This window comes from Oncorhynchus clarkii, unplaced genomic scaffold, assembly GCF_045791955.1.
Source record: "Oncorhynchus clarkii lewisi isolate Uvic-CL-2024 unplaced genomic scaffold, UVic_Ocla_1.0 unplaced_contig_9975_pilon_pilon, whole genome shotgun sequence".
NCBI classification, from domain to species: domain Eukaryota; kingdom Metazoa; phylum Chordata; class Actinopteri; order Salmoniformes; family Salmonidae; genus Oncorhynchus; species Oncorhynchus clarkii.
Genome location: NW_027261131.1, coordinates 204,865 through 221,936, shown reverse-complemented (window position 1 = coordinate 221,936; position 17,072 = coordinate 204,865). Strand labels below are relative to the sequence as shown.

The 17,072-nt window shown below is 39.9% G+C and overlaps 1 protein-coding gene across 1 annotated transcript in view; it reads left to right on the top strand.

The window, feature by feature from the left end:
* LOC139405149 (death-associated protein kinase 1-like) overlaps positions 1-17,072 on the top strand; it is a 159,985-nt gene that overhangs the window by 84,340 nt on the left and 58,573 nt on the right. The window contains exons 12-14 of the mRNA XM_071147569.1: positions 913-1,110; positions 2,269-2,466; positions 4,997-5,095. Of these exons, the coding sequence (XP_071003670.1) occupies positions 913-1,110; positions 2,269-2,466; positions 4,997-5,095 (495 nt within the window). The remainder of the gene's footprint in view (positions 1-912; positions 1,111-2,268; positions 2,467-4,996; positions 5,096-17,072) is intronic.

The window sequence follows — 17,072 nt, the reverse complement described above, 5'->3', positions numbered from 1 at the left end:
CAGGGATAGCAGCGTTGTTCTGTACCAACCGTTAGATCAGGGACAGCAGCGTTGTTCTTTACCAACCGTTAGATCAGGGACAGCAGCGTTGTTCTGTACCAACCGTTAGATCAGGAGGGACAGCAGCGTTGTTCTGTACCAACCGTTAGATCAGGAGGGACAGCAGCATTGTTCTGTACCAACCATTAGATCAGGAGGGACAGCAGCGTTGTTCTGTACCAACCGTTAGATCAGGGATAGCAGCGTTGTTCTGTACCAACCGTTAGATCAGGGACAGCAGCGTTGTTCTTTACCAACCGTTAGATCAGGAGGGACAGCAGCATTGTTCTGTACCAACCGTTAGATCAGGAGGGACAGCAGCGTTGTTCTGTACCAACCGTTAGATCAGGAGGGACAGCAGCATTGTTCTGTACCAACCATTAGATCAGGAGGGACAGCAGCGTTGTTCTGTACCAACCGTTAGATCAGGGATAGCAGCGTTGTTCTGTACCAACCGTTAGATCAGGGACAGCAGCGTTGTTCTTTACCAACCGTTAGATCAGGAGGGACAGCAGCATTGTTCTGTACCAACCGTTAGATCAGGAGGGACAGCAGCGTTGTTCTGTACCAACCGTTAGATCAGGAGGGACAGCAGCATTGTTCTGTACCAACCATTAGATCAGGAGGGACAGCAGCGTTGTTCTGTACCAACCGTTAGAGCAGGAGAAACATCAGCGTTAGAAAAGCACAGACTGTTTTTCAAGGCTTAAGGTAGTGTTTAGGATAGTTTTGTGATCATTTTGATTCCGCTGGAAGTGAAAAGCAGTGGCATTAAGGCCCAAACAGACTGGTGCCAGGCTCCTTCAGCTAGATTAGGAGCTGCCATGTAGGTATCCCTATAACCCCACCCCCACCCCCTCCTCTCCTCATCAGGAGCAGGAGACACCGCTCCACTGTGCGTCGTGGCATGGCTACTCCTCGGTGGCCAGGACACTATGCCAGGCGGGGTGCCAGGTTAATGCCAAGAACAGGGAGGGAGAGAGCCCCCTCCTCACCGCCTCTGCCAGGGGGTTCGCTGATATAGTAGAGTGTCTGATAGAACATGGCGCTGACCTCAACTCTACTGACAAGGTAATGCTGTGGCTATGCTATGACTATATTACTATACTACTACTATGATATTACTATGCTATTACTCTATTACTATACTACTACTATGATATTACTACACTATTACTATATTACTATACTACTACTACTACTATGATATTACTATACTACTACTATGATATTACTATACTATTACTCTGATATTACTATACTACTACTATGATATTACTATACTATTACTATGATATTACTATACTATTACTCTGGTATCACTATACTATTACTATGACATTACTATACTATTACTATATTACTATGACATTACTATATTCTTACTATGATATTACTATACTCTTACTATGATATTACTATACTATACTATTATATCACTATACTATTACTATGACATTACTATACTATTACTATATAACTATGATATTACTAGTACTATATTACTATGATATTACTATACTATTACTGATATTACTATACTATTACTATGATATTACTATATCGCTATGACATTACTATACTATTACTATGATATTACTATGATATTACTATACTATTACTATGATATTACTATATTATTACTATGATATTACTATACTATTAATGCTACTACTATACTATTACTATGATATTACTATACTATTACTATGATATTACTATACTATTACTATGATATTACTATACTACTATGATATTACTATACTATTACTATGATATTACTATATTGCTATGATGTTACTATTACTATGATATTACTATACTATTACTATGATATTACTATACTATGATATTACTATGATATAACTATTACTATGATATTACTATACTATTACTATGATATGACTATATTACTATGATATGACTATCACTATGATATTACTATACTATTACAATAATATTACTATGATATGACTATTACTATGATATTACTATACTATTACTATGATATTACTATGATATGACTATTACTATGATATTCCTATGATATGACTGGAATATTCCTGGGATATAGTATTACTATGATATTACTATGAAATGACTATATTACGATATGACTATATTACTATGATATGACTATATTACTATGATATGACTGTAATATTCCTGGGATATAGTATTACTATACTAGTACTGGTAGAGATCTATGACATGGGGCCGTGTGTTCAGGACAGCCACATAGCGCTCCACCTGGCTGTGAGGAGGTGCCAACTGGAGGTGGTCAGATGTTTGCTCCGTCACCCTTGCCCCGTCGACCATCAGGATCGCCACGGCAACACGCCGCTGCACATCGCCTGTAAGGACGGCAACTTGCCCGTTGTCACGACACTGTGTGCTGCCAAGGCAACCCTCGACCTTCCCAACAAGGTAGAGATACTATATTTTATTCATCAATTGACCAGACTACCCAGCAAGGTATCTATTATTATCAGTCCCTCAATCTGCCAATCAATTCATCAGTCAATCAATCAACAGCATTACTTCCCATTAAAAACATGACAGACTTCAGACTCCAGGCTTCATATCTCTCTCTGCTAAACAGGACTTGAATATAATCCCATTATAACTCACCTTCTGGTTCTGGTACCAGCGTTGTGATATTCATGTATTCTGAGACTGGATTGAAGCCATTTCTGTTATTTTTGTGCAGATCTTTCCCCCCCTAAAGGATTGTGGGAGGTGATGTGTGTCTGAAAGCCTGAGCATCTTGTATTTCTTCATTTTGAGATCTGCCGTGAAATATTATTTGTTTCCTCAAGCTCATTGGTAGCGACAGGTCTGTTTGTCAAGTAGAGGGAAATGATTCTAGTTGAATTGAAAAGTCTGGTCTGATTTTCCTCTTGAATTCATGTAAACACGACGGTGGTGCGTGCTATTGGTTAAGTCCTGTCTGTGTGATGCGTGCTATTGGTTAAGTCCTGTCTGTGTGATGCGTGCTATTGGTTAAGTCCTGTCTGTGTGATGCGTGCTATTGGTTAAGTCCTGCCTGTGTGATGCGTGCTATTGGTTAAGTCCTGTCTGTGTGATGCGTGCTATTGGTTAAGTCCTGCCTGTGTGATGCGTGCTATTGGTTAAGTCCTGTCTGTGTGATGCGTGCTATTGGTTAAGTCCTGTCTGTGTGATGCGTGCTATTGGTTAAGTCCTGTCTGTGTGATGCGTGCTATTGGTTAAGTCCTGTCTGTGTGATGCGTGCTATTGGTTAATAAGTCCTGTCTGTGTGATGCGTGCTATTGGTTAAGTCCTGTCTGTGTGATGCGTGCTATTGGTTAAGTCCTGTCTGTGTGATGCGTGCTATTGGTTAAGTCCTGTCTGTGTGATGCGTGCTATTGGTTAAGTCCTGCCTGTGTGATGCGTGCTATTGGTTAAGTCCTGTCTGTGTGATGCGTGCTATTGGTTAAGTCCTGTCTGTGTGATGCGTGCTATTGGTTAAGTCCTGTCTGTGTGATGCGTGCTATTGGTTAAGTCCTGTCTGTGTGATGCGTGCTATTGGTTAAGTCCTGTCTGTGTGATGCGTGCTATTGGTTAAGTCCTGTCTGTGTGATGCGTGCTATTGGTTAATAAGTCCTGTCTGTGTGAAGCGTGCTATTGGTTAAGTCCTGTCTGTGTGATGCGTGCTATTGGTTAAGTCCTGTCTGTGTGATGCGTGCTATTGGTTAAGTCCTGTCTGTGTGATGCGTGCTATTGGTTAAGTCCTGCCTGTGTGATGCGTGCTATTGGTTAAGTCCTGTCTGTGTGATGCGTGCTATTGGTTAAGTCCTGTCTGTGTGGTGCGTGCTATTGGTTAAGTCCTGTCTGTGTGATGCGTGCTATTGGTTAAGTCCTGTCTGTGTGGTGCGTGCCATTGGTTAAGTCCTGCCTGTGTGATGCGTGCTATTGGTTAAGTCCTGTCTGTGTGATGCGTGCTATTGGTTAAGTCCTGTCTGTGTGATGCGTGCTATTGGTTAAGTCCTGTCTGTGTGATGCGTGCTATTGGTTAAGTCCTGCCTGTGTGATGCGTGCTATTGGTTAAGTCCTGTCTGTGTGATGCGTGCTATTGGTTAAGTCCTGTCTGTGTGATGCGTGCTATTGGTTAATAAGTCCTGTCTGTGTGAAGCGTGCTATTGATTAAGTCCTGTCTGTGTGATGCGTGCTATTGGTTAAGTCCTGTCTGTGTGATGCGTGCTATTGGTTAAGTCCTGTCTGTGTGGTGCGTGCTATTGGTTAAGTCCTGTCTGTGTGATGCGTGCTATTGGTTAAGTCCTGTCTGTGTGATGCGTGCTATTGGTTAAGTCCTGTCTGTGTGATGCGTGCTATTGGTTAAGTCCTGTCTGTGTGATGCGTGCTATTGGTTAAGTCCTGTCTGTGTGATGCGTGCTATTGGTTAAGTCCTGCCTGTGTGATGCGTGCTATTGGTTAAGTCCTGTCTGTGTGATGCGTGCTATTGGTTAAGTCCTGTCTGTGTGGTGCGTGCTATTGGTTAAGTCCTGTCTGTGTGATGCGTGCTATTGGTTAAGTCCTGTCTGTGTGATGCGTGCTATTGGTTAAGTCCTGCCTGTGTGATGCGTGCTATTGGTTAAGTCATGTCTGTGTGATGCGTGCTATTGGTTAAGTCCTGTCTGTGTGATGCGTGCTATTGGTCCTCGTTAGGAGGCATCCATCAGACTGGGTTAATAATTAGTTGAATCAGTCAGATGAAGTCTGGTTTCTGCTGTTGAACTTCTTTTGCCTTCCTCCTTACTTTACACTTCACTAACTGTACCAACGTAACGCTCTGATGACCTCTAACCTCTGTCTCTCTCCAGTATGGCAGGACACCTCTCCACATGGCAGCTATCAACGGTCTTCTAGAAGTAGTCAGACACCTGACCTCTAAGCTCTGACCTCTAACCCTTGACCTCTAACCTCTGTCTCTCTCCAGTATGGCAGGACACCTCTCCACATGGCAGCTATCAACGGTCTTCTAGAGGTAGTCAGACACCTGTGTGTAGCTGGGGCCAATACAGACGTCGTCACCAATGTAAGATATTTAAGCAATAAGGCCCGGGGGGGTGTGGCATACGGCCAATATATCACTGCTGTTATTAGGCACGACGCAACGCAGAGTGTCTGGATACAGCCTTTAGTCATGATATGTTGGCCATGTACCACGAACTCCCGAGGTGCCTTATTGCTGTTATAAACTGGTTACCAACGTAGTAAACTGGAATGTTGTGTCATACCCGTGGTATACGGTCTGGCATTCCACGGCTGTCAGCCAATCAGGGCTCGAACCACCAAGTTTATATTGACCTTGATACCACACCTTTCTTTAAGCACTTCATGAGGCTGTGTTTCTGGGACAACTGAAGGTACCAACACATATCTCTGTGGAACTCCACATTACATTCATACAGCACCTTTCACAGAGTCTCAAATCAAAAACTAAAATGGAAACTAGTGTGCTGATCTGGATCTCATCCCTACTGTACAGTTACATCTGTACAGTTACATCCTTACTATACAGTTACATCTGTACAGTTACATCCCTACTATACAGTTACATCTGTACAGTTACATCCCTACTATACAGTTACATCCCTACTATACAGTTACATCCCTACTATACAGTTACATCTGTACAGTTACATCCCTACTATACAGGTACATCCCTACTGTACATTTACATCCCTACTATACAGTTACATCTGTACAGTTACATCCCTACTATACAGTTACATCCCTACTATACAGTTACATCCCTACTATACAGTTACATCCCTACTATACAGTTACATCCCTACTATACAGTTACATCTGTACAGTTACATCCCTACTATACAGTTACATCCCTACTATACAGTTACATCCCTACTATACAGTTACATCCCTAGTGTACAGTTACATCCCTACTATACAGAATACATCTGTACAGTTACAGCCTTACTATACAGTTACATCCCTACTATACAGTTACATCCTTACTATACAGTTACATCCCTACTATACAGTTACATCCCTACTGTACAGTTACATCCCTACTATACAGTTACATCTGTACAGTTACATCCCTACTATACAGTTACATCCCTACTATACAGTTACATCTGTACAGTTACATCCCTACTATACAGTTACATCCCTACTGTACATTTACATCCCTACTATACAGTTACATCTGTACAGTTACATCCCTACTATACAGTTACATCCCTAGTGTACAGTTACATCCCTACTATACAGAATACATCTGTACAGTTACATCCTTACTATACAGTTACATCCCTACTATACAGTTACATCCTTACTATACAGTTACATCCCTACTATACAGTTACATCCCTACTGTACAGTTACATCCCTACTATACAGTTACATCTGTACAGTTAAATCCCTACTATACAGTTACATCCCTACTATACAGTTACATCCCTAGTGTACAGTTACATCCCTACTATACAGTTACATCTGTACAGTTACATCCTTACTATACAGTTACATCCCTACTATACAGTTACATCCCTACTATACATTTACATCTGTACAGTTACATCCCTACTATACAGTTACATCCCTACTATACAGTTACATCCACCCTACTATACATTTACATCTGTACAGTTACATCCCTACTATACAGTTACATCCCTACTGTACATTTACATCCCTACTGTACAGTTACATCCCTACTATACAGTTACATCCCTACTATACAGTTACATCCCTACTATACAGTTACATCCCTACTATACAGTTACATCCTTACTATACAGTTACATCGCTACTATACAGTTACATCTGTACAGTTACATCCCTACTATACAGTTACATCCCTACTATACAGTTACATCTGTACAGTTACATCCCTACTGTACAGCTACATCCCTACTATACAGTTACATCCCTACTGTATAGTTACATCCCTACTATACAGTTACATCCCTACTATACAGTTACATCTGTACAGTTACATCCCTACTATACAGTTACATCCCTACTATACAGTTACATCCCTACTGTACAGTTACATCCCTACTGTACTGTGACATCCCTACTGTTCAGTTACATCCCTACTGTACAGTTACATCCCTACTATACAGTTACATCTATACAGTTACATCCCTACTGTACAGTTACATCCCTACTATACAGTTACATCCCTACTATACAGTTACATCTGTACAGTTACATCCCTACTATACAGTTACATCCCTACTGTACAGTTACATCCCTACTGTACTGTGACATCCCTACTGTTCAGTTACATCCCTACTGTACAGTTACATCCCTACTGTTCAGTTACATCCCTACTGTACAGTTACATCCCTACTATACAGTTACATCCCTACTATACAGTTACATCTGTACAGTTACATCCCTACTATACAGTTACATCCCTACTGTACATTTCCATCCCTACTATACAGTTACATCTGTACAGATACATCCCTACTATACAGTTACATCCCTACTATACAGTTACATCCCTAGTGTACAGTTACATCCCTACTATACAGAATACATCTGTACAGTTACATCCTTACTATACAGTTACATCCCTACTATACAGTTACATCCTTACTATACAGTTACATCCTTACTATACAGTTACATCCCTACTGTACAGTTACATCCCTACTATACAGTTACATCTGTACAGTTATATCCCTACTATACAGTTACATCCCTACTATACATTTACATCCCTACTATACAGTTACATCCCTACTATACAGTTACATCCTTACAATACAGTTACATCGCTACTATACAGTTACATCTGTACAGTTACATCCCTACTATACAGTTACATCCCTACTATACAGTTACATCCCTACTATACAGTTACATCCCTACTATACAGTTACATCTGTACAGTTACATCCCTACTGTACAGTTACATCCCTACTATACAGTTACATCCCTACTATACAGTTACATCTGTACAGTTACATCCCTACTATACAGTTACATCCCTACTATACAGTTACATCCCTACTGTACAGTTACATCCCTACTGTACTGTGACATCCCTACTGTTCAGTTACATCCCTACTGTACAGTTACATCCCTACTATACAGTTACATCTATACAGTTACATCCCTACTGTACAGTTACATCCCTACTATACAGTTACATCCCTACTATACAGTTACATCTGTACAGTTACATCCCTACTATACAGTTACATCCCTACTGTACAGTTACATCCCTACTGTACTGTGACATCCCTACTGTTCAGTTACATCCCTACTATACAGTTACATCCCTACTGTACAGTTACATCCCTACTGTACTGTGGCATCCCTACTGTTCAGTTACATCCCTACTGTACAGTTACATCCCTACTGTACAGTTACATCCCTACTGTACTGTGACATCCCTACTGTTCAGTTACATCCCTACTGTACAGTTACATCCCTACTATACAGTTACATCCCTACTATACAGTTACATCTGTACAGTTACATCCCTACTATACAGTTACATCCCTACTGTACATTTACATCCCTACTATACAGTTACATTTGTACAGTTACATCCCTACTATACAGTTACATCCCTACTGTACAGTTACATCCCTACTGTACTGTGACATCCCTACTGTTCAGTTACATCCCTACTATACAGTTACATCCCTACTGTACAGTTACATCCCTACTGTTCAGTTACATCTGTACAGTTACATCCCTACTGTTCAGTTACATCTGTACAGTTACATCCCTACTATACAGTTACATCCCTACTATACAGTTACATCCCTACTGTTCAGTTACATCTGTACAGTTACATCCCTACTATACAGTTACATCCCTACTGTTCAGTTACATCTGTACAGTTACATCCCTACTATACAGTTACATCCCTACTGTACAGTTACATCCCTACTGTACAGTTACATCCCTACTGTACTGTGGCATCCCTACTGTTCAGTTACATCCCTACTATACAGTTACATCCCTACTGTTCAGTTACACCCCTACTATACAGTTACATCCCTACTATACAGTTACATCCCTACTATACAGTTACATCCCTACTGTACATTTACATCTGTACAGTTACATCCCTACTATACAGTTACATCCCTACTATACAGTTACATCCCTACTATACATTTACATCTGTACAGTTACATCCCTACTATACAGTTACATCCCTACTATACAGTTACATCCCTACTATACAGTTACATCCCTACTATACAGTTACATCCTTACTATACAGTTACATCCCTACTATACAGTTACATCCCTACTATACATTTACATCTGTACAGTTACATCCCTACTATACAGTTACATCCCTACTATACAGTTACATCCCTACTGTACATTTACATCCCTACTATACAGTTACATCTGTACAGTTACATCCCTACTATACAGTTACATCCCTACTATGCAGTTACATCCCTACTGTACATTTACATCTGTACAGTTACATCCCTACTATACAGTTACATCCCTACTATACAGTTACATCCCTACTGTACATTTACATCTGTACAGTTACATCCTTACTATACAGTTACATCCCTACTATACAGTTACATCCCTACTATACAGTTACATCTGTACAGTTACATCCCTACTGTACAGTTACATCCCTACTATACAGTTACATCCCTACTGTATAGTTACATCCCTACTATACAGTTACATCCCTACTATACAGTTACATCTGTACAGTTACATCCCTACTATACAGTTACATCCCTACTATACAGTTACATCCCTACTATACAGTTACATCTGTACAGTTACATCCCTACTGTACAGTTACATCCCTACTATACAGTTACATCCCTACTGTATAGTTACATCCCTACTATACAGTTACATCCCTACTATACAGTTACATCTGTACAGTTACATCCCTACTATACAGTTACATCCCTACTATACAGTTGCATCCCTACTGTACAGTTACATCCCTATTGTACTGTGACATCCCTACTGTTCAGTTACATCCCTACCGTACAGTTACATCCCTACTATACAGTTACATCTATACAGTTACATCCCTACTGTACAGTTACATCCCTACTATACAGTTACATCCCTACTGTACAGTTACATCCCTACTGTACTGTGACATCCCTACTGTTCAGTTACATCCCTACTATACAGTTACATCCCTACTGTACAGTTACATCCCTACTGTACAGTTACATCCCTACTGTACTGTGACATCCCTACTGTTCAGTTACATCCCTACTATACAGTTACATCCCTACTGTACTGTGGCATCCCTACTGTTCAGTTACATCCCTACTGTACAGTTACATCCCTACTGTTCAGTTACATCCCTACTGTACTGTGACATCCCTACTGTTCAGTTACATCCCTACTATACAGTTACATCCCTACTGTACAGTTACATCCCTACTCTTCAGTTACATCTGTACAGTTACATCCCTACTATACAGTTACATCCCTACTGTTCAGTTACATCTGTACAGTTACATCCCTACTATACAGTTACATCCCTACTGTTCAGTTACATCTGTACAGTTACATCCCTACTATACAGTTACATCCCTACTGTACAGTTACATCCCTACTGTACAGTTACATCCCTACTGTACTGTGGCATCCCTACTGTTCAGTTACATCCCTACTATACAGTTACATCCCTACTGTGCAGTTACACCCCTACTATACAGTTACATCCCTACTATACAGTTACATCCCTACTATACAGTTACATCCCTACTGTACAGTTACATCCCTACTATACAGCAGTGTAGTGTTTTTCTCACTCTCTCTCCCCCTTTTCTCTCTCCCTCTACCTCCCTCTCTGTCCCTCAGGATGGTAAAACAGCAGTTACATCCCTACTGTACATTTACATCTGTACAGTTACATCCTTACTATACAGTTACATCCCTACTATACAGTTACATCCCTACTATACAGTTACATCTGTACAGTTACATCCCTACTGTACAGTTACATCCCTACTATACAGTTACATCCCTACTGTATAGTTACATCCCTACTATACAGTTACATCCCTACTATACAGTTACATCTGTACAGTTACATCTGTACAGTTACATCCCTACTATACAGTTACATCCCTACTATACAGTTACATCCCTACTATACAGTTACATCCCTACTATACAGTTACATCTGTACAGTTACATCCCTACTGTACAGTTACATCCCTACTATACAGTTACATCCCTACTGTATAGTTACATCCCTACTATACAGTTACATCCCTACTATACAGTTACATCTGTACAGTTACATCCCTACTATACAGTTACATCCCTACTGTACAGTTACATCCCTACTGTACTGTGGCATCCCTACTGTTCAGTTACATCCCTACTATACAGTTACATCCCTACTGTGCAGTTACACCCCTACTATACAGTTACATCCCTACTATACAGTTACATCCCTACTATACAGTTACATCCCTACTATACAGTTACATCCCTACTATACAGTTACATCTGTACAGTTACATCCCTACTATACAGTTACATCCCTACTGTACAGTTACATCCCTACTATACAGTTACATCTGTACAGTTATATCCCTACTATACAGTTACATCCCTACTATACATTTACATCCCTACTATACAGTTACATCCCTACTATACAGTTACATCCTTACAATACAGTTACATCGCTACTATACAGTTACATCTGTACAGTTACATCCCTACTATACAGTTACATCCCTACTATACAGTTACATCCCTACTATACAGTTACATCCCTACTATACAGTTACATCCCTACTATACAGTTACATCTGTACAGTTACATCCCTACTGTACAGTTACATCCCTACTATACAGTTACATCCCTACTATACAGTTACATCTGTACAGTTACATCCCTACTATACAGTTACATCCCTACTGTACAGTTACATCCCTACTGTACAGTTACATCCCTACTGTACTGTGGCATCCCTACTGTTCAGTTACATCCCTACTATACAGTTACATCCCTACTGTGCAGTTACACCCCTACTATACAGTTACATCCCTACTATACAGTTACATCCCTACTATACAGTTACATCCCTACTGTACAGTTACATCCCTACTATACAGCAGTGTAGTGTTTTTCTCACTCTCTCTCCCCCTTTTCTCTCTCCCTCTACCTCCCTCTCTGTCCCTCAGGATGGTAAAACAGCAGTTACATCCCTACTGTACATTTACATCTGTACAGTTACATCCTTACTATACAGTTACATCCCTACTATACAGTTACATCCCTACTATACAGTTACATCTGTACAGTTACATCCCTACTGTACAGTTACATCCCTACTATACAGTTACATCCCTACTGTATAGTTACATCCCTACTATACAGTTACATCCCTACTATACAGTTACATCTGTACAGTTACATCTGTACAGTTACATCCCTACTATACAGTTACATCCCTACTATACAGTTACATCCCTACTATACAGTTACATCCCTACTATACAGTTACATCTGTACAGTTACATCCCTACTGTACAGTTACATCCCTACTATACAGTTACATCCCTACTGTATAGTTACATCCCTACTATACAGTTACATCCCTACTATACAGTTACATCTGTACAGTTACATCCCTACTATACAGTTACATCCCTACTGTACAGTTACATCCCTACTGTACTGTGGCATCCCTACTGTTCAGTTACATCCCTACTATACAGTTACATCCCTACTGTGCAGTTACACCCCTACTATACAGTTACATCCCTACTATACAGTTACATCCCTACTATACAGTTACATCCCTACTATACAGTTACATCCCTACTATACAGTTACATCTGTACAGTTACATCCCTACTATACAGTTACATCCCTACTGTACAGTTACATCCCTACTATACAGTTACATCTGTACAGTTATATCCCTACTATACAGTTACATCCCTACTATACATTTACATCCCTACTATACAGTTACATCCCTACTATACAGTTACATCCTTACAATACAGTTACATCGCTACTATACAGTTACATCTGTACAGTTACATCCCTACTATACAGTTACATCCCTACTATACAGTTACATCCCTACTATACAGTTACATCCCTACTATACAGTTACATCCCTACTATACAGTTACATCTGTACAGTTACATCCCTACTGTACAGTTACATCCCTACTATACAGTTACATCCCTACTATACAGTTACATCTGTACAGTTACATCCCTACTATACAGTTACATCCCTACTGTACAGTTACATCCCTACTGTACTGTGACATCCCTACTGTTCAGTTACATCCCTACTATACAGTTACATCCCTACTATACAGTTACATCTATACAGTTACATCCCTACTGTACAGTTACATCCCTACTATACAGTTACATCCCTACTATACAGTTACATCTGTACAGTTACATCCCTACTATACAGTTACATCCCTACTGTACAGTTACATCCCTACTGTACTGTGACATCCCTACTGTTCAGTTACATCCCTACTATACAGTTACATCCCTACTGTACAGTTACATCCCTACTGTACTGTGGCATCCCTACTGTTCAGTTACATCCCTACTGTACAGTTACATCCCTACTGTACAGTTACATCCCTACTGTACTGTGACATCCCTACTGTTCAGTTACATCCCTACTGTACAGTTACATCCCTACTATACAGTTACATCCCTACTATACAGTTACATCTGTACAGTTACATCCCTACTATACAGTTACATCCCTACTGTACATTTACATCCCTACTATACAGTTACATCTGTACAGTTACATCCCTACTATACAGTTACATCCCTACTGTACAGTTACATCCCTACTGTACTGTGACATCCCTACTGTTCAGTTACATCCCTACTATACAGTTACATCCCTACTGTACAGTTACATCCCTACTGTTCAGTTACATCTGTACAGTTACATCCCTACTATACAGTTACATCCCTACTGTTCAGTTACATCTGTACAGTTACATCCCTACTATACAGTTACATCCCTACTATACAGTTACATCCCTACTGTTCAGTTACATCTGTACAGTTACATCCCTACTATACAGTTACATCCCTACTGTTCAGTTACATCTGTACAGTTACATCCCTACTATACAGTTACATCCCTACTGTACAGTTACATCCCTACTGTACAGTTACATCCCTACTGTACTGTGGCATCCCTACTGTTCAGTTACATCCCTACTATACAGTTACATCCCTACTGTTCAGTTACACCCCTACTATACAGTTACATCCCTACTATACAGTTACATCCCTACTATACAGTTACATCCCTACTGTACATTTACATCTGTACAGTTACATCCCTACTATACAGTTACATCCCTACTATACAGTTACATCCCTACTATACATTTACATCTGTACAGTTACATCACTACTATACAGTTACATCCCTACTATACAGTTACATCCCTACTGTACATTTACATCCCTACTATACAGTTACATCTGTACAGTTACATCCCTACTATACAGTTACATCCCTACTATGCAGTTACATCCCTACTGTACATTTACATCTGTACAGTTACATCCCTACTATACAGTTACATCCCTACTATACAGTTACATCCCTACTGTACATTTACATCTGTACAGTTACATCCTTACTATACAGTTACATCCCTACTATACAGTTACATCCCTACTATACAGTTACATCCCTACTATACAGTTACATCTGTACAGTTACATCCCTACTGTACAGTTACATCCCTACTATACAGTTACATCCCTACTGTATAGTTACATCCCTACTATACAGTTACATCCCTACTATACAGTTACATCTGTACAGTTACATCCCTACTATACAGTTACATCCCTACTATACAGTTACATCCCTACTATACAGTTACATCCCTACTATACAGTTACATCTGTACAGTTACATCCCTACTATACAGTTACATCCCTACTGTACATTTACATCCCTACTATACAGTTACATCTGTACAGTTACATCCCTACTATACAGTTACATCCCTACTGTACAGTTACATCCCTACTGTACTGTGACATCCCTACTGTTCAGTTAAATCCCTACTATACAGTTACATCCCTACTGTACAGTTACATCCCTACTGTTCAGTTACATCTGTACAGTTACATCCCTACTATACAGTTACATCCCTACTGTTCAGTTACATCTGTACAGTTACATCCCTACTATACAGTTACATCCCTACTATACAGTTACATCCCTACTGTTCAGTTACATCTGTACAGTTACATCCCTACTATACAGTTACATCCCTACTGTTCAGTTACATCTGTACAGTTACATCCCTACTATACAGTTACATCCCTACTGTACAGTTACATCCCTACTGTACAGTTACATCCCTACTGTACTGTGGCATCCCTACTGTTCAGTTACATCCCTACTATACAGTTACATCCCTACTGTTCAGTTACACCCCTACTATACAGTTACATCCCTACTATACAGTTACATCCCTACTATACAGTTACATCCCTACTGTACATTTACATCTGTACAGTTACATCCCTACTATACAGTTACATCCCTACTATACAGTTACATCCCTACTATACATTTACATCTGTACAGTTACATCCCTACTATACAGTTACATCCCTACTATACAGTTACATCCCTACTATACAGTTACATCCTTACTATACAGTTACATCCCTACTATACAGTTACATCCCTACTATACAGTTACATCTGTACAGTTACATCACTACTATACAGTTACATCCCTACTATACAGTTACATCCCTACTGTACATTTACATCCCTACTATACAGTTACATCTGTACAGTTACATCCCTACTATACAGTTACATCCCTACTATGCAGTTACATCCCTACTGTACATTTACATCTGTACAGTTACATCCCTACTATACAGTTACATCCCTACTATACAGTTACATCCCTACTGTACATTTACATCTGTACAGTTACATCCTTACTATACAGTTACATCCCTACTATACAGTTACATCCCTACTATACAGTTACATCCCTACTATACAGTTACATCTGTACAGTTACATCCCTACTGTACAGTTACATCCCTACTATACAGTTACATCCCTACTGTATAGTTACATCCCTACTATACAGTTACATCCCTACTATACAGTTACATCTGTACAGTTACATCCCTACTATACAGTTACATCCCTACTATACAGTTACATCCCTACTATACAGTTACATCTATACAGTTACATCCCTACCCTACAGTTACATCCCTACTATACAGTTACATCCCTACTATACAGTTACATCTGTACAGTTACATCCCTACTATACAGTTACATCCCTACTGTACAGTTACATCCCTACTGTACTGTGACATCCCTACTGTTCAGTTACATCCCTACTATACAGTTACATCCCTACTGTACAGTTACATCCCTACTGTACTGTGGCATCCCTACTGTTCAGTTACATCCCTACTGTACAGTTACATCCCTACTGTACAGTTACATCCCTACTGTACTGTGACATCCCTACTGTTCAGTTACATCCCTACTGTACAGTTACATCCCTACTATACAGTTACATCCCTACTATACAGTTAAATCTGTACAGTTACATCCCTACTATACAGTTACATCCCTACTGTACATTTACATCCCTACTATACAGTTACATCTGTACAGTTACATCCCTACTATACAGTTACATCCCTACTGTACAGTTACATCCCTACTGTACTGTGACATCCCTACTGTTCAGTTACATCCCTACTATACAGTTACATCCCTACTGTACAGTTACATCCCTACTGTTCAGTTACATCTGTACAGTTACATCCCTACTATACAGTGACATCCCTACTGTTCAGTTACATCTGTACAGTTACATCCCTACTATACAGTTACATCCCTACTATACAGTTACATCCCTACTGTTCAGTTACATCTGTACAGTTACATCCCTACTATACAGTTACATCCCTACTGTTCAGTTACATCTGTACAGTTACATCCCTACTATACAGTTACATCCCTACT